The following is a 26267-nucleotide window of genomic DNA, read 5'->3' as shown; positions in this document are numbered from 1 at the left end:
GTCATATTACTACACAATTGAGACTAAATTCATCACCATTTCTCAGTATCCATCCACCCAGTTATAATTTTGACCAAGGTTGCGTACATTGAACCCAATTATATTGGCAAGCATGCATAATAAGCCTCAAACTTTCACCTACTTTTTGGTAACATTCAATGCAAACTACCATCAAGGAGAGATTCTATTATGTATTTAGTGACGTAAATTGGTGTATTGTATTTTGTATAATTCCATATCAAATCACAAGATATTTGGAGTATGTTGAAGTTCCACCTCTTCTAACAATTATCGTATTTGTTGTATTCTTGTAGCACTATGAAATAAACATGGAAATTTCAGTTGCATTGCTTCAAAATTGGCCGATATATCTCACTTTGAAATTCCGCAATTTTTTCGCCACCGTGGCATTTTCTTGATTTTCGAGGTCTGAAAAAAGTCAAAAAAGTTGACGGTGCGAGTATTATATATAGGTTACATTTGTGTAATGAACATGTTCATATAGGGGGTGACAGTGATTTTACGGTAAATCATTTTCGCCATAGGGGCAACAGAAGTTATATTTCTTTCGATTGCGACAGCTTTTCTCAATTTAACCCATCATCTGGTCAGAGTGCATTTAGAATAAGAAACATTGAATCTGCTTCGGAAGTTTGTTTTCCGAAGTTCATCGGCAAACACGTACGTAGTGAGACTTCAAGAGTGAGATGCATTTGAACAGAAATTGCATGACCTCAAATCAGTTACAAAACCACTCTTTGTTTTAATACAAACATAACGAAACATAACAAAGGTCTATTAAGAATATTCTGTGGATATTTCTAATCCTTAATTTACATTGAACGAATGAGCATAGTATATGGAGTGTTATAGCCCAGTGGTTAACGCCGGTGCCTTTCAATCATAAGGTCCCGAGTTCGAGTCACTCCAAGATTAATGTATGTCCTCCAGTTACAGAGTTGTTGACAATTGACAATTCATAATCATGGACGTTAAATATGAATCTAAGGAGACTGACTTCAGTCAGCTTGCGGCTTTGATTTTATAAGCCAATGAGGTTTCTTTGAGAGTTGCTGCTTGCAGGATCTAAAATACATACATATATACTAAGATAAAAAGTATTCACCTTGATACTAAGGAACAGAGAGGATGGTTTACAGCTAGGCCTAGCATCTGCATTCCAAAGCACTCATTTCTGGGCAGCTCTATCACAACTACACACTGTGCTCAAACCATCACCTAAGTCTGTCATATTACTACACAATTGAGACTAAATTCATCACCATTTCTCAGTATCCATCCACCCAGTTATAATTTTGACCAAGGTTGCGTACATTGAACCCAATTATATTGGCAAGCATGCATAATAAGCCTCAAACTTTCACCTACTTTTTGGTAACATTCAATGCAAACTACCATCAAGGAGAGATTCTATTATGTATTTAGTGACGTAAATTGGTGTATTGTATTTTGTATAATTCCATATCAAATCACAAGATATTTGGAGTATGTTGAAGTTCCACCTCTTCTAACAATTATCGTATTTGTTGTATTCTTGTAGCACTATGAAATAAACATGGAAATTTCAGTTGCATTGCTTCAAAATTGGCCGATATATCTCACTTTGAAATTCCGCAATTTTTTCGCCACCGTGGCATTTTCTTGATTTTCGAGGTCTGATTTCTCAGCAATTGAACATCATACTACCTTCCTATTACAAAAGGCTAATATACTCTATGCCATACAAATGGAAAGTAAAATAAATTATGCTACAAAAGCATTGTCTCATCAATTGAACATCCTACTACCATCCTATCACAGAAGCTAACTGTTCTATCCCATACAAATGGAAAGTTAAATAAATTATGCTACAAAAGCATTGTCTCAGCAAGTGAACATCCTACTACCATTCTATCACAGTTAGCTAACTGTCCTAACCCATACAAATGGAAAGTTAAATAAATTATGCTACAAAAGCATTGTCTCATCAATTGAACATCCTACTACCATCCTATCACAGAAGCTAACTGTTCTATCCCATACAAATGGAAAGTTAAATAAATTATGCTACAAAAGCATTGTCTCAGCAATTGAACATCCTACTACCATCCTATCACAGTTAGCTAACTGTTCTATCCCATACAAATGGAAAGTTAAATAAATTATGCTACAAAAGCATTGTCTCAGCAATTGAACATCCTACTACCATCCTATCACAGAAGCTAACTGTTCTATCCCATACAAATGGAAAGTTAAATAAATTATGCTATAAAAGCATTGTCTCAGCAATTGAACATCCTACTACCATCCTATCACAGTTAGCTAACTGTTCTATCCCATACAAATGGAAAGTTAAATAAATTATGCTACAAAAGCATTGTCTCAGCAATTGAACATCCTACTACCATCCTATCACAGAAGCTAACTGTTCTATCCCATACAAATGGAAAGTTAAATAAATTATGCTACAAAAGCATTGTCTCAGCAATTGAACATCCTACTACCATCCTATCACAGTTCAGCTAACTGTTCTATCCCATACAAATGGAAAGTAAAATAAATTATGCTGCAAAAGCATTGTCTCAGCAATTGAACATCCTACTACCATCCTATCACAGAAGCTAACTGTCCTAACCCATACAAATGGAAAGTTAAATAAATTATGCTATAAAAGCATTGTCTCAGCAATTGAACATCCTACTACCATCCTATCACAGTTCAGCTAACTGTTCTATCCCATACAAATGGAAAGTAAAATAAATTATGCTGCAAAAGCATTGTCTCAGCAATTGAACATCCTACTACCATCCTATCACAGAAGCTAACTGTTCTATCCCATACAAATGGAAAGTTAAATAAATTATGCTACAAAAGCATTGTCTCAGCAATTGAACATCCTACTACCATCCTATCACAGTTCAGCTTGTTGGATCTGCCATCGTTGTATTGAAAGTGCGGTGATTTTAATGGCTTTAGAAGCGACATAAGAGACAACATTTCTACGAGGGAATGGTGTAACGAACTCGTGTGTATTTACAACCGTAATTAGCATGACAAAAACACGTGACTTGGGAGCACACAACTAACACCCCCACTTGCTCTCATAATAATAAACATCTTGTATGAAAATTACTTTAAAGCAATATGCATATTGTAACTTCTTGTGTTCAGAGTGTTCAAATGTTAAATACATCAGTTACCAAACAGGAATCGCTTGAACTTGTTGATCTTTGATTTTGTTGCTGGTTTTGTAAAAATATCTGCAACCATATCCTCTGTTGGGCAATATGTAATGTTAACCTTACCCTCATTGACCACTGTACGAATAAAATGGTACTTGACATCAATGTGTTTTGATCTTTGTCGGTGAACAGGATCTTTACTCAATGAAATAGCACCCTGGTTATCTTCAAAAATATTAGTACAGTGATAAATTTTCTTGTCCATACCATTCAACAACTGAGTTAAGTACAAACTTTCTTGTGTTGTAGCTGCCAATGCCATGTATTCAGCCTCACAAGTGGATAATGCAACTGTTGGTTGCTTCTTAGATTTCCATGAAACGAGTGGACCATCCCGGGTCAAACTAAAACAATAACCAGTTGTACTTCTTCTGTCCTCCACTGAAGATGCCCAATCTGAATCACTGTAAGCAAGTAACCTTAAGGGTTGACTTGATTTCTTGAAGCATAATTCGTGATCAATTGTACCTTTTAGATACCTAAGAACATGTTTGGCAGTATTCATGTTCTCTGCTTTAGGTTCTGACAAATGCTGTGACAATCTACTTACCACCCAACTTAGGTCTGGTCTAGTGCATGTCATGGCATAAATCAAACTACCAACTATTTCACGGTAATTCTTTGGATCAACAGCTTCACTACTGTTATATTCCAATTTCTGTTCACATGGAGTGGATCTGGGCTTACAGTTTACCATTCCAAATCTTTCTAGCATTTTGCTGATATATTTGTCCTGGCTCATCTTGATTTCTCCCTCTTTTTGCTCAAAATGGATTCCAAGAAAATATGATATCTTACCCAAATCTTTCATTCTAAATTTCTTCTGCATAACTTCCTTGAACTGATTTAGCAAGTGTGTGTCACTAGCTGCCATAATCAGATCATCAACCCAAATAATGACTATGATCATGTCATTTTTAATCTGCTTCTTGTAGACACAATGATCTGATGAATTTTGAACAAAATCATTTTCAACAAGGTACTCATGTATGTATGTATGTATGTATATGTGATCTTCCCGCAAGCAGGAACTCGCGAAAGAAGCCATGGAGGCTTATAGACTCGCAAGCTGACCGCAAGCTGATGTAATACTTTATTCCAATTTCTACCCGACTGTTTCAACCCATAGAGTGATTTCTTTAACTTATAAACCAACTTTTCTCCTGTGTCTGATAAAACTTCAAAGCCTTCTGGTTGCTCTAAATAGATTTCTTCAGCAATAGGAGCATGCAGGTAAGCAGTTTTGACATCCATCTGATGAACAATCAGATCATTTTGCACTACCAGTTGCATTAAAATCCTAATTGAAGTGATATTAGCTGTCGGGGCAAATGTTTCTTTGTAATCTATCCCCTTCACTTGATTGTAACCCTTGGCGACATATCTTGCCTTAAATCTCCTTGTACCTTCAAAATCCTCTTTAATTGCATACACCCATTTTCCCCCTACTGGATGTTTACCTTCAGGTAAAGTTGTTATCTCAAATGTATCATTCTCCCTTAATGAATTTAGCTCTTCTTCCATGGCATTTTTCCATGTTGATATATAAGGTGAATTTACTGCTTCCTTGTACGTTTGGGGAATTCCACATACTTTATAACAGTAATCAATACCAGTCATAATAGAATCTCCATCTTCAACATGTGATACATACTCATCTAAGTATTTGGGAGATTTTCTCTCCCTCTTGGGGTAGTAACGTCCTTGACTTACATCACCCTTACTTCTTTCACTGTGGTTTTCCTCTGAACCACTTTCCTTTAAACTTTCTCTTGTTATTTCTCTTTGAGACACATTTGTCTTACTTCCATTATTGTTTTCAGGAACATGAGCATCACCACTAGACTCCCCACATGTGTATTGTTGAGGAAACAACTCAACTTCATCATCCAATACATCAGTTTGGGTTTGTTTCTCAATACCTCTTTTCTTACAGAACTTGACCAGCCTGTTTTTAGACACCTTTCCACTGTTTGCATGATACACTAGGTATGCAGGACTATTCTTGTCATACCCAACAAAAATTCCTTTCTCACACCTAGAATCTAGTTTCTTTGGGTCGTGCTTATACGCATAACACTCTGATCCAAATATCCCCATTTTGGAGAGATCAGGTTGGTTCCCTGTTAACATGTGATAAGGGGTTTGCTTAATGCGGTTGTTGAAACATCTGTTTCTAATATGGGCAGCTGTTTGGACTGCATATGTCCACAAGAACTTGGGCAAACCCTTGTCTATCAATAGACACCTCCCCATTTCAAAAAGAGTTCTCCACTGCATTTCAGCGGTACCATTTTGGTGGGGAGAGTACGGTGAAGAGGTTTCATGCCTTATGCCCATTTTCCTTAGTACTGACTCAAAAGCATTTCCTGTGAATTCTGAACCATTGTCAGACCTGATACACTTTACTTTGCCATAAGGTGCACAATCTGCCAAAAACTTTTCCAATACTAATGCAGTGTCACCCTTGTTTCTAATGAAATAAACAAATATGGCTCCTGAATAATCATTGGTGAATGTTGCTGCATATTTGAACCCATCCTTAGCTACAGGGTTAATAGGTCCTGCTAGGTCTGTGTGAACCAACTCTAGGGGTGTGGTGGCCTTAGCATCTAGTTTTCTACTCCTACTGTTTACAAATTTTCCTTGAGTGCATGTGTCACAATCAAATGTTGACTTATCAACTTCACCTTTAATTTTCATACCTTTGACTACATCTTGTAATTTAAGAATATCTTCAAAATTACAGTGTCCTAAAATTTCATGCCATGTATGAACATCATATACAGCGTTAACTCTGTCACCTACTATTTCTTCGTCCACAACGTTCAGGTAGTACAATCTTCCTTGTTCTTTAATGTTGAACGTAGTACCATCTTTGTGGGTAAGTATGTTGCATCCTTGCTTGAAGGTCACTGTGGCTCCATTGTTGGTGGCAGCTTTAACAGAAAACATGTCCTGTGGGTAGGAAGGGATATACAGTGCGTCTTCCAGCATAGAGTCTAAATTCTTGCCTTCTGTACTTAGCAAGGTAACTTGGGCGTTTCCACGTTTTAGCGCTACATTATTTTCTCTTGTCCCATCAGCTAGCTCCATGAAGTGGTTTTCTGGATGGAATGTATTGTCAAAAGAAACAAATTTTGATAGATCTGTGATTATATGTGATGTAGCTCCACAATCTACCATTAAGGTTCCTGGCCCTCCTCTTTGAGGTATGTTGCTTGTATTGTTGCCAGCCTTGAATGAGAATGTGTGATCTTCTTCTCTAGTTTCGGTCTGTTCCGCTGTTTGCTTTGCCTTGTCCTTGCGATTATGTCTTCTGCAAGTTTCATCACTGTGTGTGGAACTGTTATGGTAATTACACCATCTTGGCAATTTGGTTTGAGACTTGTTACTTGTTTGAAGCTTATACGGGCACAATCTAGCAATATGTCCCTCATTTCCACACTGATAACATGTAAGTCTCCCTTTAATTCTTCTACTTCCAGTGGGTACTGTACCTGTACTTCCTGCCTTCATGACGTTGTCAGATTTGTCATGCGACTCGACTCGGAATTTCTCAGTCTCCTCAAAACTTCTCAATTTGCTTTTGAATTTGGTAAAAGTAATCTCATCATTGCTCTGTGTGATGTGGATAGCAAAGGGTTTGAAAGAGTCTGGCAATCCTTTTAAAATCATTGCTATCAATAACCCATCACTTAGGGTCTCTTTTGCATTACGTAGGGCTGTAATGGCTTTTTCTGCCCTAATTATGTAATCAGTAATGCTCTCGTTTGGTCCTTTCTTCAGAGATGTTAGCTCAGTATACAGCGTAATGATACGGGGCTTTCCCTGGTTCGAGTAATGTTCTCTCAGTATCTTTAGGGCTTTCCTTCCATCATCGGCAGCATCTCTCATTACCAACGACAGGCTTTTATCATCTAAAAACTGTATCAGTTCAGCATAGCATTCTTCGTTCTTACCTACGACATCATTAACGTTAGGCTGTCCACTGCCAGCCTCACCTTCGGGCGGTACGTCTAGACCTAGTATGGTATCTTTCAGTTTCATCATACGTAGATGTCCGAGAAATTTCGTTTCCCACAATTCGTATTCATGTTCGTCCCCGTTGAAGCAAAGTCTCTGCCATCGACTTCCTGGATCACGCCTGGGCCCATAACCTGTTGGATCTGCCATCGTTGTATTGAAAGTGCGGTGATTTTAATGGCTTTAGAAGCGACATAAGAGACAACATTTCTACGAGGGAATGGTGTAACGAACTCGTGTGTATTTACAACGTTAATTAGCATGACAAAAACACGTGACTTGGGAGCACACAACTAACACAGCTAACTGTTCTATCCCATACAAATGGAAAGTAAAATAAATTATGCTACAAAAGCATTGTCTCAGCAATTGAACATCCTACAGTACTACCTTCCTATTACAGAAGCTAATTGTTCTATCCCATAGAAACGGAAAGTCTTGTGGAGTAGGTCAACTTAAAAGTGGCAAAGTATTCAAGTTTGGTTTTTTTTTTTTTTTAAATTATGTTATATTTTTAGTGACAAACTGCTCCTTAACTCTTGCTTCGGGATATTTGATTGTTTTAGAGGTTATGCCCAGTCCAAAACATACAAATGATCACAATGCTAAATTGCAATGCATTCAAAACTCTGCTGCCAGGCTGATCACTTGCACTAGCCATGTCTCCCACATCACCCCCATACTTCATGACCTTCATAGTACCTGTCAAACTGCGTATTGATTACAAGGTACTCCTGTTAACCTTTAAATGTATTCATGGTATTGCCCCACAATACTTGGGTGAACTTGTTCAAAGTTATACCCCAACTCGCTGTCTGCACTCTAGCACCCAATCTTTGCTCTCTATGCACCCTGTGTCCACTAAATCTTATGGTGAGCGATCTTTCCGGTACTCCTCAACCCTCCTTTGGAAAAAACTCCCACTCAACATAAAGAATGTTGTGTCTGTAGAGATGTTCAAAACTGTTATGAAGACACACCTGTTTTCATTGTTATAATTGTTATATTTACTCTTATTGTATATCTTGTACATATCTTCCACTTTCTTTTGTACAGCGCGGCGAGACTTTAGTTGCGCTATATATAGAACTGTTTATTATTATTAATTAATAATGCTTTCCTGTAATATATATATTAACAAGTTTCGCAGTGCTAAAGTTGCTATTTCATGCTGTCATCCAGCATGAGGAAGGGGTTTTGATGCCAATTTTTACCAACGTAAGCATGTGAGAGCTGTGAGAGATTTGACTTTAATTGTTTATATTATAAAGTTCTTCACCACATGCCAAATTTCAGGGTTCTAGCTTTTCTCACTAATATAAATTTATGAGTTTGTAAAGTTGAGCGAATAATTATACTCATTACTCCTCACAAGTCACATTGAAAAAATCTGATAATTTTTTTGTAGAAGAGATATATACCACCCTAGCTGTTTGTACAAACAATTTCAGGAGGATATTTCAGTGTCTTATCTTGAAATGAAAAATCCTCAAAGTTTTGGAATTTTACAAAAGATGTGTTTGCCTGTTTTGCTATTCCACATGTTTTTGAGCCTGGGTAAATATTGTACTTCAAGCCTCATTCAATAGTGTAGATTTCAATGTCATGTGGACTTTCAAAGTTTAGATTAATATACTTTAGTAGAAAATGAAGTATAAGGAGGGACAATCATGTCCCCATTAAGAACCCTATGGGAAAATCAGACCCAATTACAATGCTTAAAGTGCTTGTCCAAAGCATTCTTAAATCCATTCAAACTACTGGCAAGTACAACTTTTCTCAGGCAAACTGTTCTACTCATTCACAACCCTATTATAAAAATTTTATGCCGAATATTAATCCTACTTTGTAACTTCTGGAGATTAAAACAATGCCCCCTGGAGCAACTACTATTAGCAAACATGAAAGTCAGTGAAGGATAAATTGTCAAAACCATACGCAATCTTGTGTGCTAAATCGAAAAATTTGAAGCAATGCAACTGAAATTAGTATTAGCTCGAATGTGTCACACTATAAATTAGTGTGAATTAGGGAAGGAGTAGGTAGCTTGCTCAGAAGTGTCCGGCAGAAATTCCTCAAACTTTCGTTGAATTTTCAGCCATTTCAGCCTCTCAAGTTTTGCTGAACGAGATAAGACAGCGCCCTCTTTTAATATAGGGACTGGCTGGAAATGCCCATTTTGGTTGGCGCCATAAGTACAGTAAAGCACTGATAGTGTAACATAGCTAGTAGCTACTGTCTACAGTAGACCCACTTTTGCCTAACAACTAGGCCTAGTATTTCTCCCTAGGCATAACGTTAGTTTGAGAAAGACGTATATGCTACGCTCACCTGTAACTTAGGCTATGTCTTGGCTAGCATACCATTGTACAGTAGCCTTACGTTTTGGGTTCTGATAACTTTAGAACAAAAACATTAAACTTACGTTAGGAATAAATAATCCTTGCCGAGGAAGACGCTCACATAAAACCATTAGAGGGAATGATGTGTGTAAACTACATTAGTTGATGTTTAAAACTTCTTTGAAATTCTGTGGTTTGAACTGCTGTGTTGGTCGAATGGTCGCATAGTCGCGAATATTGACCATCATACAGAACTAAATAAAGCAAGCAAGCATTTACGGAAAGCTGTAACAGAGAAAATTGTACTTTTAGTCGCACCTACTTACATGCATAGTTTAAAGGGAGATTAAATATTGTACTTCACCCCACATCAGAAAATGTCAACGAGGTAAATGAATCTGGAGGATTCATGTCAATTGGGTGCGCGCGTACCATGTATGGAGGGTCATGTGATGTGTTCCAGGGTGGTACTATACTGATATTTCTCTGTAGCAGTTCGAGAACAGTGTTAGTGACTTCGTGAAAGATTGGTCGGTTCGGACATGGGAACTAACGGCATAAGAAGGTACTGGTACTTCAGGCCTACGAAATAGTGCTAATATGCTAACGTTCAACCTTATTCTCTTGAATGAAGGCAGGCTTTCTACATAATCTTACTTATTAATACAGCTCTAGGGGCAAGCTTTGTCTCATATGGCCTAACGTTATTACTACACGCTATAAGTGAATGTAGAAATGGGAAATGTGGGGAAATGTTTAGTTCAGTGCAACTACGGAATTCTCCATGGAACAGAGCCTAATGCTGCTCGACGAGAATATAGCTATCACGTTAGGCTACAGGCACGGTTATTGCTAGGTAACGGGTGTCGTCTGCTGCCCTAGGCACGCAAACACATTTACGTACTAGTTGGGTGAAATCATCATGCGTAATAGGGAGAGTAGTATATTAGTACCACCCTGGAACACATCACATGACCCTCCATACATGGTACGCGCGTACGCGAGTATTTACTGTGTGATAGTTTCTCCAGATTCATTTACCTCGTTGGAAAATGTGAGGAAATGTGTCGCGAACTCCTCCTACACCGTTATAAGTCCGATCAAGGTCAAACTTGGTGGGTATATACCTGACCACAGGGACGTAGCCAGGGGGGAGCAGGCGGAGCGACTGCTCCCCCCTTTCAGTGTCGATTTTTTTTTTAAACTGTCGTTTTTTTTAGCATGGTATTTTGTCAGTGCGCTTTTGATCTTGAATACTCGTCAGCTCCGTTAACTCGATTGTAATCGTAGTAACATTCATGCCTACTGATTCAACTACTTACTTAGTTTGGCAGATGCAATTAGCTAAATTTAGCTTACAGCCAATTACAAGCCTACAGTTGGCCACTGCATAATAAAATACATATTGCCTACCTAACCGCACTCTATGGAATGTCACGAACTGTATGCACAACAACTTGACAACGTTCGTTCAATGAGTCGTCCTAAATTGTTGCACGAACAGCATGTTATGAAGCTAAGCTAGCAATCGTACGTGATACGCACTTCCTATAAATAATTATTACACTGCTAATACACTGCGATAACGATATTTGTTTTTAGGCCACTGCATATCTGGCTGTATTACAAAATATGAAAGTTTATATTGTCCATCAGTTAAGTTCGTCAAATGTATTAAAGTCCAGACATTGGACAATAAACAAGAATCATCCTACTGGAAAACTTGTAAAAGAGCACTATGTTTGTCTTTCTGATATATTATGTAAAAGAACATGTAAAAGAATTTAAACAGGAAACAAAATCTGCTGATACTGATATCATATGATCAGGGCGTAGCCAGTATGTAGCACGATAGTTTCATTCAATACTCTACCCGCCGAAAAAGACTAGGATACGATCTTGTCAGTTTTTTAACATCTACTTAAGAACCCGTTTACGCAGATAAAATTTCAGTTGAGAACATTCCACAGTCAAATAAGCATATCGTTGATTAACAGACTTTATATGTATAGAGCTGCGGCACTTTGTTGCCTGTTGTTGTCACGATCGGCGTTCCAAGTTCCAAAACAGCCTTTTCGATAAACATTTACTAGCTACAGTTGTATCAAAGACAAATACTGGCTATGGTTGTATCAAAGACATTTCTGGCCTATCTTTGTATCTACAAGTATCAGAAGTTGAAAAGTAAGACTACTAAGACGGGGGGGGGGGGGGAGGGGGGCGTTGATGGAGTGATGTGTATACGCAAATAAGATAATACAATAAGATTTATAAAGGGTACTAAATATCAGGCTGCATCAGTCCAATCGAATTTCTGCAAAGTGCCCTTTGACGCCGGTGCCCCCCCCCCCCCCCCAGATTCGTGCCTACAACTTTGAAAATCTATATCAATCGCAAAAATTGCTCCCCCCTTTCAAATTCCTGGCTACGTCGCTGCCTGAACATGTAAGCTCGTGCCTGCGTCATTGATGACGACGGGTCACGGGTTAAAGGTCAGAGGTCAAAGGGCAAGAAACCTAAAATTAGTATTAAGCCATTTTTCTGCTTGTCAACATGTAGAGAATGGTGAGAAAAATCTTAAAATAGGGCATATAGGGTCGGGGTCAAAGGGCAATTGAGGTCAAATTGGCCGAAAAAAAAGTGTGTCGTGTCCTCCTCCTACACATTAAGTCCGATCAAGTTCAAACTTGCTGGGTAGGTGCCTGACCATGTAACTTGTGTCTGCGTGTGTGATAGGGAAAAAGGCTTAAACCATGCACACGATATGTATAATGATGAGACAAACTTTAAAATAAGACAGCTTTAGGTGTTTAGGGTCGGGTTCAAAGGTCAATTAAGAATGAATCCAGAGTAATGGTTTATATCTTGGCATAATTGTTGTTCTCTTAGCTTAACGTTGAACTAAACAACTTATACATATATCGACGGTATAGTATGCTCATGGAGCTATACGGATGATATGTTTCATCAGCAGTATATGCCAAGCGTCCAGGCTACAAACCATTATGTCAGGATCGAATTATGATAATGCGGTGTTGCAATGCAACAGAACCACCCATATCAAATATCGTAAATAACGTAAGTTAATAACAACTGTATGAAGGAATACAATATGATTATCTGAATGACTGATAGCCATAACATATTACCTAATTCACTACATGTATTTCTTTACCACTTTAATGTTTTGAGTAATGGCACCTTAAACATCCGATGCCCATAAATAGTAAGACTACTTTATAACATACACACAATTATGTCTGTACTGTTGCAACGTATATAGGCAAAGGGGGTGTTTACAATGCATTAGAAATTTTCAAAGACAAATGGTGTTGAATATCATGCAACGGGGGCCTAATTACGGTATTGTTTACATGAATTTAAAAGAAGATCATTTTTTGTTATGAGAATTTGTAAACCAATAGTTTAAATTAACAGTTAGGCCTGTACGTATTGGTGAACCGATTTCATCATTCCTTAAGGTTTAGAAGTTTGCCAGAGTTTTAACATGATAGAAGAAGAATTATTCACACACTCATTTTGCTTGGATTAATAATTAATCATAAAACATATTAAACGTAAAGTCAAGCGCTGTATAGCTGTATAGAGTGCAAAACATCCGACTTCTACCAGAGAATCAGATTAAGTTACAATGTTCACGTTTTCAGACTTTCACCTCTGTTGTGCCATTGAGCTGCAAAAAACGATATGCCTCTTGTACTCAAAAATACAGAACCACATACCAAGTATGAAGTTTAATTTACTTTGAGTTACCGTGTTTACAAGCAAGGGTCACATACATACACACATACATACATGCACACCTACATACATACACTATCACCATCGTATAGATTCTTGTGCCTCCGGCAAGGAATCAAACATGAATAACCTTTTCCGAGAACTATGTCTAGACTTATTGAGTTGACAAGACGAAATGGTGCAATATGGCATTCAAATTACAATGAAGGGTACTTTGTGTACACATTGTCTCGCTGCTACCGAAAATATTCCTTTTTGAGTGAAACGGATCGTTTACATCTTTGCAAAAATGGTCGACAGAGCAAGTACTATAATTAAGCAATTATTCAGGGGTGGATGCAGGATTTGTGACAGGGGGGGGGGGGGTCTGACTGGTCCAGCCGCGACTGAACGTAAGACTATCTAAGCGGAGCGCCACCATCGGTTGGCGCGGAGCGTACAAGAAAATTTTTAGCTTTACAAACCCCCCAGATGGCCGGAAACGGCACTTCCCGAGTATTCTAAGCTGCATGTACCTATAGCCTGAAAATATGGATCTCATGTCTGCAATTTCTCAATTGATGAGGAAAAAAAAACAATCTATGATATATGGTAATACATATCAGATGAGTTGAGATGATACAAAAATCATAATGCCTTTAGCCCCCAATCCCCCTCCCGTTCCGTCACCACTGTTTGATGCAGGGCCGGATCCAGGATTCTGGAAGGGTGAGGGGTTTGGCCTCCAGGGATCCTAGGGTCTAAGGTGAGTGGGATTCCCTCTATCCATTGTGAAATTCTCGAACACCACCTCAATTTTGAAACTTTTCAGTCTGAAAATTGAGATTTTTAGGCATTTTTGGCACGTGTAGCACGCGTGCACACTATAGTTCATTTGACGGAAAAGACACACCTGGCTGACTTGTAAGGATAACCGCCCTTCTGACGTCCTACATGTTTAAAATTGGCGTTTAATTTAATTATTTTTCTCTCTCTCTTTTTTTTTCTCTTTTTTTTGGGGGGGCCAAGAGCAGGGGGTCCGGACCCCCTGGACCCCCCTCTGGATCCGCGCCTGTTATTATGACATATAGTATTGATACCTTTGATAATCAGAACACTGCGTCAACTTAGGCGATCGACATTTCTGTTTTGGATGAGAATTGGAATCAGAGGTGGCGAAAGATCCTGCAATTTCTACATTGATGAGGGGAGGAGGGGGTAAACATCTTCAGAGGGCAGAACGTGGGAACATGTGATCATAATTCGCTTGTGTAGAACACAAAATCACCTCAAAACGCCAGGGCAAATGGAAACCCCTGTGCATTCTGTCAGTACTAGTTTCCTTGTCATTTTCAACAGAAGAGACACTCTTTTTATATACACAAATGACGAATGGTTTACTTCTCCAATTTACGTTTCTTGCTAACACAGCATGGTGGAGGGTGAAGAGTAATCCCCCCCCCCCCAGCATCTTCTTCCTCCACCGTCCCTAATTGGGATGGTGAGGAACGCTGAAAGATATATAAGCCCGACACTAAAATGTACTGCGGTGAAAATAATTGCACAGACAACAACAAGTTGAAAGCTAAACGACCAACATATTGAATGGTTTCCAACAAGATTAATATTTAGTGTAATGATTCTATGGCAACAACGAAATATGATATTGTTACGTGTTACGTGTAACGTGTAACGTGGCTTTGCAATAAATGTAAAGCACATACGTAATTAGTAGAAGACCATTCCCAATTAAAAGAACGGTGACGGTAACATATTTGTTTGTTATCTCATCGCTCGCATATAGGGAGGATTTGATATGGTATAGTTCCTTTGCCAGTTGGGCCATATACAGCTATGTCAGTGCCATAGCAACAGTTGCCATGGTAATGGTTAATTTACCTGCGTAGCTACTCTCGTGGGGTCACCAGTGGTAGGGTAGCCCAGGGTGACCGGAAGTCCATGACTGAGGGAGGGGTCAAAAAATGTCTGTGTGTGTGTGTGTGTCAAATTTGGGTCAACAACTCCTCCTAAACGGCTGAGCCGATTTCCATCAAACTAATTGGTGGGAAGGTACCCCAGGGTGAACCCTTGTGTCTCGCAGACCCCGGAACAAAGGTCAGAGGTTAAAGGTCCTTGATTACCCTCTTATCTCCTTTTTTTTTGTCAATTTGACAAATGTTGGCGATGTAAATCAATATAGATTTCTTTAGGCCGTATTCCTGTAATCCAAAGATTATTCAACGCAGAAGAAATGTTGAGTCGATTCGTGGTTTATTAGCTTTGATATCTGGTAACTATCTGTTAATCTGTTAATCTGCTAATCTGTTAATCTGTCAGTCTGTCAATCTGGTAACTAAATAAATAAAAACGAAACATACGTTTGTAATTAAACAATCAGGAAATCGATTAATGAATAAGTCAATTATTGAAGAATAAATACATAAATCCAAATCATACAGAATAAATAATCATGTATGCAACAAATATACAACGTTATATCAATAAAAACACAACTTACATAAAATCTTTGGTTTAACACTGGAAAATACATCTTGCTTCAATGCGTTCTTGATATCGACTGAACTCAAATTACGGTAAATGAACGTAAAGACAGAACCAACGAAAACAACAAATTTCAAACACATACTCACGCACGCACGCACACTCGCACAAACACGCACACGCGCAGTAGCACTGCAACTTTACATGACGCACACTTCGTAACAATACACAAACAACATATCGTGTGAGCGCGTTTACACTCCCCCCTGTTAAATCATATGGATTTTACACACATTTACAACCAATCAAACAATTTAGTACACTGAGACAAAGTAATATATATATTCAAAGAAAAATCAACAATGAGACTAATCAGACATTCTCTTTACAATACACAATTTCGTAATCGGTCTTTTGAGTATTTTATTACGAACCTTAACCTCAACGCTTCTTACTTTCCCATCGCTACTCTTGAAAACTGTAATGACTCTAGCTAAAGGCCATTTTCCGCGTGGAATTGTTTCGTCGGTGAGGAGAACTATGTCCCCAATGACAACATTTTCTTTCGGAAAATTCCACTTATGGCGTTTTTGGAGGAGAGGCAGATATTCTTTCCGCCATCTACTCCAAAACAAAGAAGCAAGGTACTGTACTTGAAGCCACCTTTTACGGCCGTAAGAGACTCCTGCGTCGACTGGGTTGTCAGGCCCATGTCTCATCAAAAGTAGGTGGTTCGGAGTAAGAGGCTCCTCATCTTTTGGATCTGAGGAGAAGTCAGTGAGAGGTCTTGAGTTGAGAATAGATTCAACCTCAGCAAGTACAGTAGTAAGGACCTCATCAGTGACCGTTTGCTGCCTCAGGACGCCTCTTAGAATCCTTCTAACCGACCTGATAAGCCTTTCCCATGCTCCTCCGAAATGGCTGGCTGTAGGAGGGTTAAAGTGCCACTCACAACCTTTACTATGAAAAAAGGCTTCTACATCATCTTTATTCATAGCTTTAAAGGCATTTCTCAACTCTTTCTCGCCGGCTTGGAAATTAGAGCCGTTGTCGCTAAAAATCTTAACTGGCTGACCTCTTCTTGCTACAAAACGTCTGAAAGCATTAAGGAAGGAATCAGCATCCAGAGATTCACAAACTTCCAAATGAACAGCTCTGGAGGACAAGCAAGTAAAAATGCAACCGAACCTCTTTACGGTCGAGCGACCTCTTTTCGCTTCGAATGGCCCAAAATAGTCCACGCCGACAAAACTAAAAGGAGGTTTGTCAGAGGAGACTCTCTCCAAAGGCAATGTGGCCATTATCTGACAAGAAGGCCGTGCAAGGATCTTACGACAAATAACGCACTTACTTACTACACTCTTCACTGCTGTTCGACCATTCAGTAGCCAAAACTTTTGCCGAATGGCACTTAACGTCATGGCCAAACCACCATGACCTACCGACTCATGATAATATCTAATAATGAGTGTGACTACTGCTCCCCTAGGGGGCAAGATAATTGGGTGCTTAACGTCATTTCCCAAATCAGCATTGTCGAGACGACCCCCCGCTCTAAGTACATTTCCAAGAAGAATGGGTTTGAGTTTAAATAATCGCTGGTCACGCTGCCAGGATTTAAACGCCGATTTTTGGACCCACGAAATTATGGTAGTTTCACTCGCTTCGATTTCTGATACAGACAGATTTATGCCACTTGCTGCCAATGAACCTCTACACTTATTAACAAAGCGAAAGACCCAAGCTAACACCTTGACTAACTTGGTCCACGATGAAAACCTGGAGATTAACTGCTCAGAAAAATTATCATTAACTAAAGTAGTTACATTAAGAACAACAGACTTTCCTATTTCTGTGTCTCCAGACAAATCAATATCATCATGATTCAGTGAAGGCCATGCGCTTTCTTTCTTCGAAAGGAAACTTGGGCCGGAGAGCCACGTTCCCAAATCATACGTACCCCTCGAGCCATCATCGGCTGGGTTTTCTTTGGAGCCTACATGTCGCCATTGATTTGGAGAGGACAAATCATGAATCTTGGACACTCGGTTTGCAACGAAGGTTTTAAACCGCTTATCCTCGTTGCGAATGTACCCAAGGACAATCATTGAGTCCGTCCAAAATATAACATCATCGAGATCAAACCTAATCTCTTGTTTGATCGACGTGTACAACGTCACTGCAAGAACCGCGCCCATTAACTCGAGCCTAGGAATAGACACGGGCTTCATTGGGCTGACTTTGGCCTTTCCTTGAATGAATGAGCAGCTTGCTTTACTGTCAGCACCTATCACGCGGAGATATGCCACTGCAGCATATCCTCTCTGAGATGCGTCACAAAACACGTGAAGCTGGACGCACTGTGCGTTATCTAACTGTAGCCAACGAGGGATCTGTATAGATGAAAGAAGAGGAACATTTTGAAGCCACTTCTTCCATGTCACAAGTTCTTCGTCCGTCAAGGGTTTGTCCCAATCAGACCCTTTGCGACAAATATCTTGTAAGAGGCACCGAGCAATGACAACAAAGGGAGCAGCAAAACCCAATGGGTCAAAGATCGAGCTTGATATTGACAATAACCCTCGCCTTGTAAAGGGTTTGTCGGGCAACGACACGTTGAATAGGAAATTGTCAATTTTCGGCATTCCAACTCACTCCCAGTGTTCGCTCAGTTGGAAGAGTCTCCAGGCTATTACGTAAATTTGGAGCTCTTTCGGACTCTGGGATGCTTTGGAGAACGGCACGATCGTTACTAACCCACTTCGTGAGTCTAAAGCCGCCCTTACTTAAAATACTTCTAATGCGTTCCACAACTTCTATTGCAACAGTTGGATCATCGACTGAAGCCAGAAGATCGTCTACATAAAAGTTGTTCCTTATGAACTGAATGGCTTTCTTACCTACAATGTCCTGATTATGTAACTCGTTGTCCCTGGCCGTACGCTGTAACGCATAGCCGGCGCAAGCTGGACTTGACGTGGCACCAAAGAGATGCACCGTCATTCTATATTCAAGCGGTTCACTTTCTAGATTACCGCCAGGCCACCACAAGAACCTGAAGACATCGCGGTCTTCGCTTATCACCTGCACTTGGTGAAACATTGCCTCTACGTCAGCAACTAGTGCAATTCGCTGCTGCCTAAATCTGTGGAGAACACCCACGAGACTGTTTATCGTGTCTGGGCCTTTCAATAAACACGAGTTTAATGAAGTATCCCTCCACTTCGCTGCACAATCATAGACTACTCTGACCTTGTCTTTGTGGGGATGAACAACTGGATGGTGAGGCAGATACCAAACATTACCAGCCTTACCTTCACCTTGAACCCGTTCGGCATAACCTTTCGCAATGTAACCTTCTACGGTTTCTGTATACTTTTGACGCATTACATTGTCTCTTAATAGCTTACGTTTTATGTTTCTTAGACGTGATTCAGCTAACGGTTTATTGGAAGGTAAGAAATGGTAATCGTCCTTCCACAGAAGTCCTATCTGGTAGTGACCTTCACTAGTAAGTGAGGCAGTAGATTCTAATATACCTTTGGCTCTCTTGTCTTGGACAGAATCACCTTCACCAATACTCGCATCGTCTACAGACCAAGAACTTTTAAGTAAACTTAAGATCTCTCCATTCGAGCAACAAGATATACGATGGATGTTCTTTCTATCGCTACGACCACTGAAACCTGTAGGACCCATAACAGACCAACCAAGGGGTGTCTTTACTCCATACGGATCCCCCGTTCCACCACGCCTCTCATCCATAACCCAAAATGCTTCGGGAACATCCGCCCCTATTAGTAGATCAAGGTTGTATCTTGAGATATCCCCCCAGGGAATAAGTTTCAAATGTTGCCACCGGTTGAGGTCACGAGCAGAGGGGACACTATCATCACTATTGGGTAGTTTTGGAACAGAAAGAGCAGTTATTGACAAATCATTACTTTCATTCTCCCCTTTAACGGTAATATCAAATGTTGAACCGATCTTAGGTTCGACTCCGTTAACCGTCGAAGACGTGTAAGACGTCGGTTTTCCCTTTACACCCAACTTCTTCCTAAGGGATTCTGAACACAGAGTAGTGTCTGACCCACTGTCCAAAATAGCCAGGGTGTGCACTCGATTACCATTGTTACCGGTCACTGTAACCGGCAGAATTCTCAAGAAAACGTTACTACCACAAACAGCGGTGTTTGACATAACAGAGATATTCTCTTGATTGGGTGGAGGATGAAGTAGATCATTGTGTTTGTTAGACTGACAGAACGTGCAAACGGTATCCCTTCTACATTTAGCCACCGAATGACCAGGAAATAGACACCTAAAACACAACCTCTTTGTCCTAACAATGTCTAGCCTCTGGTTGTAACTCATGTTGCAGAACGACTCACAGTCAAAAATTCTATGATCATCATCACAGGCAAAACACTTAAGAGATCTACCTTTCATAAAATTAGATTTCACGCGAGGTTTCTCGTCACTCACCACGCTACTCGACTTACCTATATTCCTACCAAACATGTTAGACGAAATTTCAGCTTGACCTGTCAGATACGATAGAAGGTCATTAAATTCTGGTTCTCTACTCTCATGTATCTTTTGGGCGACATTTGCCCACCCAGTTTGAAGATAAACAGGTAACAAACTGTGAATCTTAAGAAGGTTACTTGTTGAATTTAGGTCATTTACATACCCCATCTGAGTTAAGGTAACGTAACACCTCTGCATTTCGGATATGAGCTTCCACAAGCTTTCTCCGTCATTAGCCTTAATCGTTTTGCGATTAACCAATTTACTCATCAAAGAATTCAGAATCAGATGCGGTTGACCAAATTGACGTTTCAAAATTGCCTTCGCGCTTTCGTAACCTTCGTCACCTAGAAGCGCGCAACTTTCGATGCAGAAACGCGCTTTACCTTTACATAGCTGCAGCAAATACTGCAAACGCGCGGCATCACCGCTCAATTTACTTGCCACGTTAACTTCGAAATTGGTTATGAAGTACCAATAATCTGTGGGGTCTCCATTAAACTCAAATACCTCAGCCTTCGGTAACTCTAATGCCAATTTGAGTTCGTTAAACCCGAATACATAGTTGGAATCACAACTAGAACTATACCTATTTGAACTTAAATGTGGAAGACCTTCACCATTCTTCATGTCTACGTTACTATTATTACCATCGGTAATATCATTAACTTCCTTAGAGCTAACACAATGACTAACGTTACTATTCTTAGTAAAAATACCGTTATCATCATTGTCGGTTAACCTCTTTTCCTCGTCGCCTTCGGGAGCTTCTGAGATCCTCTCGGGCCCTTTTCTGCTTAGGTCTACATACCTCTCGACTTCGATCTTTACGGCGATGAACTTGCTGACTACGTCCGCCATCCATTCTTCTTCCAAAATAAACTTATCTTCTTCCAAAAGCTTTTCAATCACAGCTTGATGGGCCTCTTCTATTGCTTCTAAAATTTTATTCGCTTTCTCTAAGAGTTCCTTCACAGAGTCTACTCCTGCGTCCTCTCTAATGAGAGTAGAAATAGAATTAATTGCTCTAGTCAAGGTCCCCTTCTTATTCCTGCGCCGTATTAGCAGCGTCTTCATCGTAAGGGCCTCGTCCGTTGACATCTTCAATTATAGATTTTATTTACTGTAAATCAATATAGATTTCTTTAGGCCGTATTCCTGTAATCCAAAGATTATTCAACGCAGAAGAAATGTTGAGTCGATTCGTGGTTTATTAGCTTTGATATCTGGTAACTATCTGTTAATCTGTTAATCTGCTAATCTGTTAATCTGTCAGTCTGTCAATCTGGTAACTAAATAAATAAAAACGAAACATACGTTTGTAATTAAACAATCAGGAAATCGATTAATGAATAAGTCAATTATTGAAGAATAAATACATAAATCCAAATCATACAGAATAAATAATCATGTATGCAACAAATATACAACGTTATATCAATAAAAACACAACTTACATAAAATCTTTGGTTTAACACTGGAAAATACATCTTGCTTCAATGCGTTCTTGATATCGACTGAACTCAAATTACGGTAAATGAACGTAAAGACAGAACCAACGAAAACAACAAATTTCAAACACATACTCACGCACGCACGCACACTCGCACAAACACGCACACGCGCAGTAGCACTGCAACTTTACATGACGCACACTTCGTAACAATACACAAACAACATATCGTGTGAGCGCGTTTACAGGCGATTCTTAACGAATTAATTAATTCAATCTTTGCTTTCACTTACAGAACTGAGAAATCAATTCGCGTATAGTTACATAACATTTTGACTATTTTCAGTTTGCACTATTTCTTTAATTCTGGCTCTTGACAACAATTTACGTCAAAACTTTATGGTATTTTCCCCGAAGTCAATGATCATGCAGATATATTCAATTTCAAAATCGTTTCCTTTTAGTGCCCCCCCCCCGCCCTTCCCCCATAGGTAATTTCAAATAAAAATGACTAATGGTTTGCTTCCTTTGAAAATTAGGTTCAAATTAGACTATGTTCCTTATTACCTGAGAATATTTTCAAAAGGATATAGTGTTCGTAATCAAACAACAAACAATTAAGACTTTCTTATTTTAATGTTATGCCAAATGTTTAAATAAATAATGATACGTCATACTGTATATGTACTTTGCCACGACCTTAAACACCTGGGATTTCCGCTCCATGAAAGTAAAAACATCGCTTACTCAGAAAGACAATTACGCTCGGAAAAATTAACCTCACAATCGTTTCCCGTTTCCTGTTTTTACAATCAACTAACACTGTCGAGAAAGTAATCGAAAGGGCATTTAATGTATATATATGTTCACTTGCATATGATTTAAAAGTAGAAGAAAGGCGATCACTGTACATATGCTTTTCTTTTAGGGAGGCAAAGGTTGCAATGGTTTTGTCATAAATGAGAAAATAAACCTTTATAATAAATAATGATCGATAATTGTATTGTAGTATATTTATAAATGGTTATATACAGAGTGTATATACCACCGAGTGTTGATTCTGAGTTCCTGCATGCTTGACGTGCATCGTCCATAGTCTGCACAAGTGCACCATGATATTACAGTATATGCATTCGATTATTATTAATATTAATCTACAAGTTATCAACAGATCCTGATATATCTCATTATAAACCTAACCGTTTACTGCCAGTATATACATGATGCTATAACGAAGACTTTTAGTATAGTGACTGTCAAACACTGAGGCCGCAGTGGGAATAATTAAGACTCAACAAAATATTAATAGAAATAAGGATGGAGGTAGTGCTATGTTCACTGTATGTATGGGTTGTGTGTAAAATGTTTCAGATAAGCTGTCAGATTTTTGCAAATTTACATGCATGAACAAATAATGCGTATGAGAGAAATTCAAGCCAGTCTTTCGGATTGTGGTATTAAACTTGTTTGTGTGTTTAGCAGTTGATTAAAGCAAGTGTTGTCATTTTAACAGAAGACAAAAAAAAAGACATCCAGTTGAATGATTTGCATTTTGTGTTAAATTCTTAATTTTTGAGGCATAACTTATGCAGGGGTGTAGCTATGGAGGGTGTGGGGTGTGACCGCGAAGCCAGTCGGCACATCCATGGTCAGTTGTTACATCAATGATGAGACTTTGGGTATCTCATTACTATGTTCATACAATGACATGCATATCCCTAGTTGCTATTCAGACCTTTTTTGCCGAGTAAACTAACCGAAATTTAAACACCAATTTGTATCTAAGCCCCCTTTCAAAAGAAATCCTTTCCCAAAGAGAGGCCAGGAACCTATGGCAAGCCGTTTTAACATTTACCTCGTTATTCTACTTAAGTAGAACCAATTCCACTTAAGTAGAATACAATTAAGCTTAAGTGAAATTAATTGCACTTAAGTAGAATTGTATTTTACTTAAGTTTAATTGTATTCCACTTAAGTAAAATTACCACTTTCTTTTAAGCTTAAGTTAAATTCAATTTCACTTAAGCTTAATTGTATTCTACTTAAGTAAAATGCAATTCTACTTAAGTAAACTTGAATTTAGCTTAAGTAAAAATGTCATTCTTTTTCACTTAAGCTAAATGAATTTTTCTTAAGTAAAATTGTATTTTACTTAAGTAGAATACAATTAAGCTTCAGTGAAATTGAATTCAACTTAAGCTAAATTGTATTCTACTTAAGTAGAATTGTATTTTACTTAAGTAGAATACAATTGCATTTTACTTAAGTAAAATTCAATTCTACTTAAGTAAAATACAATTTAGCTTAAGTGGATTTGAAGTATATGGCAAGCCGTTATAACATTTACCTCGTGCGGAGAAGTAGTTGGTCTGGGGGCAATGTTTACATGGTACCATGCCTTGTGGTACTTCTACTACTAGTACCAATGATTGGTGGTATGTCGTGTTGTAGTCGTTCCCTTGCCCTCAAAAGTGCTTTTCCAACTGCATCAGCAACAGTTTGCAACGATTTATTGGCTGGCTGCATTTACCAAATGTCTAACGTTCAGACTCAGTGATAAACATAGCTTTGCTTCATTTGCTAAGGGTAAGTATGGTGTTATGTTCGTATATACACAACGAAAGCTGGATAAGTATCGCAGTATGGGGGAATGGCCGCAAATGGTTACGTAACTAGTACGTCTTGAACGTAACTCTATAGGTCTCGCATCACAATTAATTGTTCCATTGACTTACACACTAAACTCGTCACTTTCAAGACCTGCCAAAGCATAGATAGAAGTTTTCATCTGGTACATCCTACCCACCACATGATAGCTGTGTTCTTGGCCTATCATGGCACTTGCAAACTTCCATATCATGACCGTTTAGATTATGAGCTAGAAGAGGAGCAAGTTTATCACACTGAACCCTTCCATATGCTCGTTCGGAGTAATATCAACATTTAACCAAAGATTTTTAAAATGGTTTATATCACCTTCGATCCTCCCTATTTTCACACCATCTGTACTTAAAATTATGCTCTTTCATATAAAGGCAGAAAAAACGATGACAGTAAATGATAACATGCTTAAACAAGCTTTACGTTAGGTACTTTTACCTCTTTTCTGACAATGGTTAACCTATCGAGCGGATGAACACGTGGTGAGGTACCTATAATAGTATACAAAGTCGGACTTCGCGGCAAGTACAGTGACGCAATGAGTAGCATACTGATTGACCAATCACATTTCACTTAAGCTAAATTGCATTTTACTTAAGTGAAATAGATTGACCAATCACATTTCACTTAAGCGTAATTTTATTTCACTTAAGTAAAATGCAATTTAGCTTAAGTGAAATTGAAAAGCCATTTTGCTTAAGTAGAATAGCGTTTTACTAAGTAGAATTGAATTTTACTTAAGCAGAATTGCATTTACTTAAGTAGAATTGAATTTTACTTAAGCAGAATTGTATTTTACTTAAGTAGAATTGTATTTTACTTTAGTAAAATACGATGTAGACAAAAACCGTTTGAACTTAAGCTTATATGAATTCCACTTAAGTGGAATACAATTAAGCTTAAGTAAAATGAAATTCTACTTAAGTGCAATTCATTTCACTTAAGCTTAATTGTATTCAACTTAAGTAGAATTAATTCTACTTAAGTAGAATAGAGAGGTAAATGTTAAAACGGCTTGCCATAGGAACCCCTCCAGTTAGACCATCCAATCGCGTTATATAACGTTCTATATGTTACAAATCCTGGATACGCCAATGCTCTCTCCCTCAAAATAATGATACCACTTAACGTTTTCCACCAACACGTGCGACTTTAGCAGACAATATAATAATAGTAATAATAATAATACCAAACACTTATGTAGCGCAATAAGCACCGGCATCAATGCGCTTTATAAAAAATAGAATAAATCTTAAAACTAAACACAATGTATAAAAATAAATCAGTAAAAAATACAATGGAAAGAGTAACCTTACAATACATGTAAAATCAATGTAGCCAGTGGAGAAAAGTTCAGTTAAAAACAACCACCAATGATATATACACTGCGATGAATAGTCCAAATCGCAAAAACAAAAATTATGACAATTTAAAAACAGTTTAAAAAAGATGCGTCTTCAGACGAGATTTGAATAGAGTACTTATTCTTATGTGGAAGATATGTACTAGTCAGCTACGTCATATGAGTGAATCATCATTCATGACTTATTAATAGATCTCACACCCACTACCGAAGAATGGTTTAAAAGCTCCCTAAAAGGCCAGGTGCGTAGCCACGGGGGTTACGGGGTTCAGACCCACCCACCCCCCATCCCCCAATTGAGTGGGTCGAATAAAAGGTAAAAAGTAGAGGAAAGAGAAGGAGACGAGAGACATCAGGAGGGAATTTTAATATAATGGATAACTTTTACATGTAAAAAGAAAGGAAAC

General features: G+C 38.6%; 1 protein-coding gene across 1 annotated transcript; it reads right to left on the bottom strand.

Moving 5' to 3' along the window:
* Nucleotides 1–18469: 18469 nt before the first annotated feature.
* LOC139962367 (uncharacterized) lies at nucleotides 18470–22080 on the bottom strand. Its single transcript, XM_071962306.1, has 2 exons — nucleotides 21841–22080; nucleotides 18470–21675 (listed from the first exon to the last, which is right to left on the bottom strand). Exon 2 carries the CDS (start codon nucleotides 21482–21484, stop codon nucleotides 18485–18487), a length of 3000 nt encoding a protein of 999 aa, XP_071818407.1. The 5' UTR covers nucleotides 21485–21675; nucleotides 21841–22080; the 3' UTR covers nucleotides 18470–18484.
* Between the last annotated feature and the right edge of the window lie 4187 nt (nucleotides 22081–26267).

The sequence above is a fragment of the Apostichopus japonicus genome, chromosome 3 (genome assembly GCF_037975245.1).
Source record: "Apostichopus japonicus isolate 1M-3 chromosome 3, ASM3797524v1, whole genome shotgun sequence".
NCBI classification, from domain to species: Eukaryota; Metazoa; Echinodermata; class Holothuroidea; order Aspidochirotida; family Stichopodidae; genus Apostichopus; species Apostichopus japonicus.
Note: the sequence above shows the minus strand (reverse complement) of the source record. Positions and strands in the feature narration are given on the sequence as shown.

What these genes read in the sequence shown, in the direction of transcription:
- LOC139962367 (XM_071962306.1), bottom strand. Translation starts at nt 21,484, where the DNA reads ATGTCAACGGACGAGGCCCTTACGATGAAGACGCTGCTAATACGGCGC.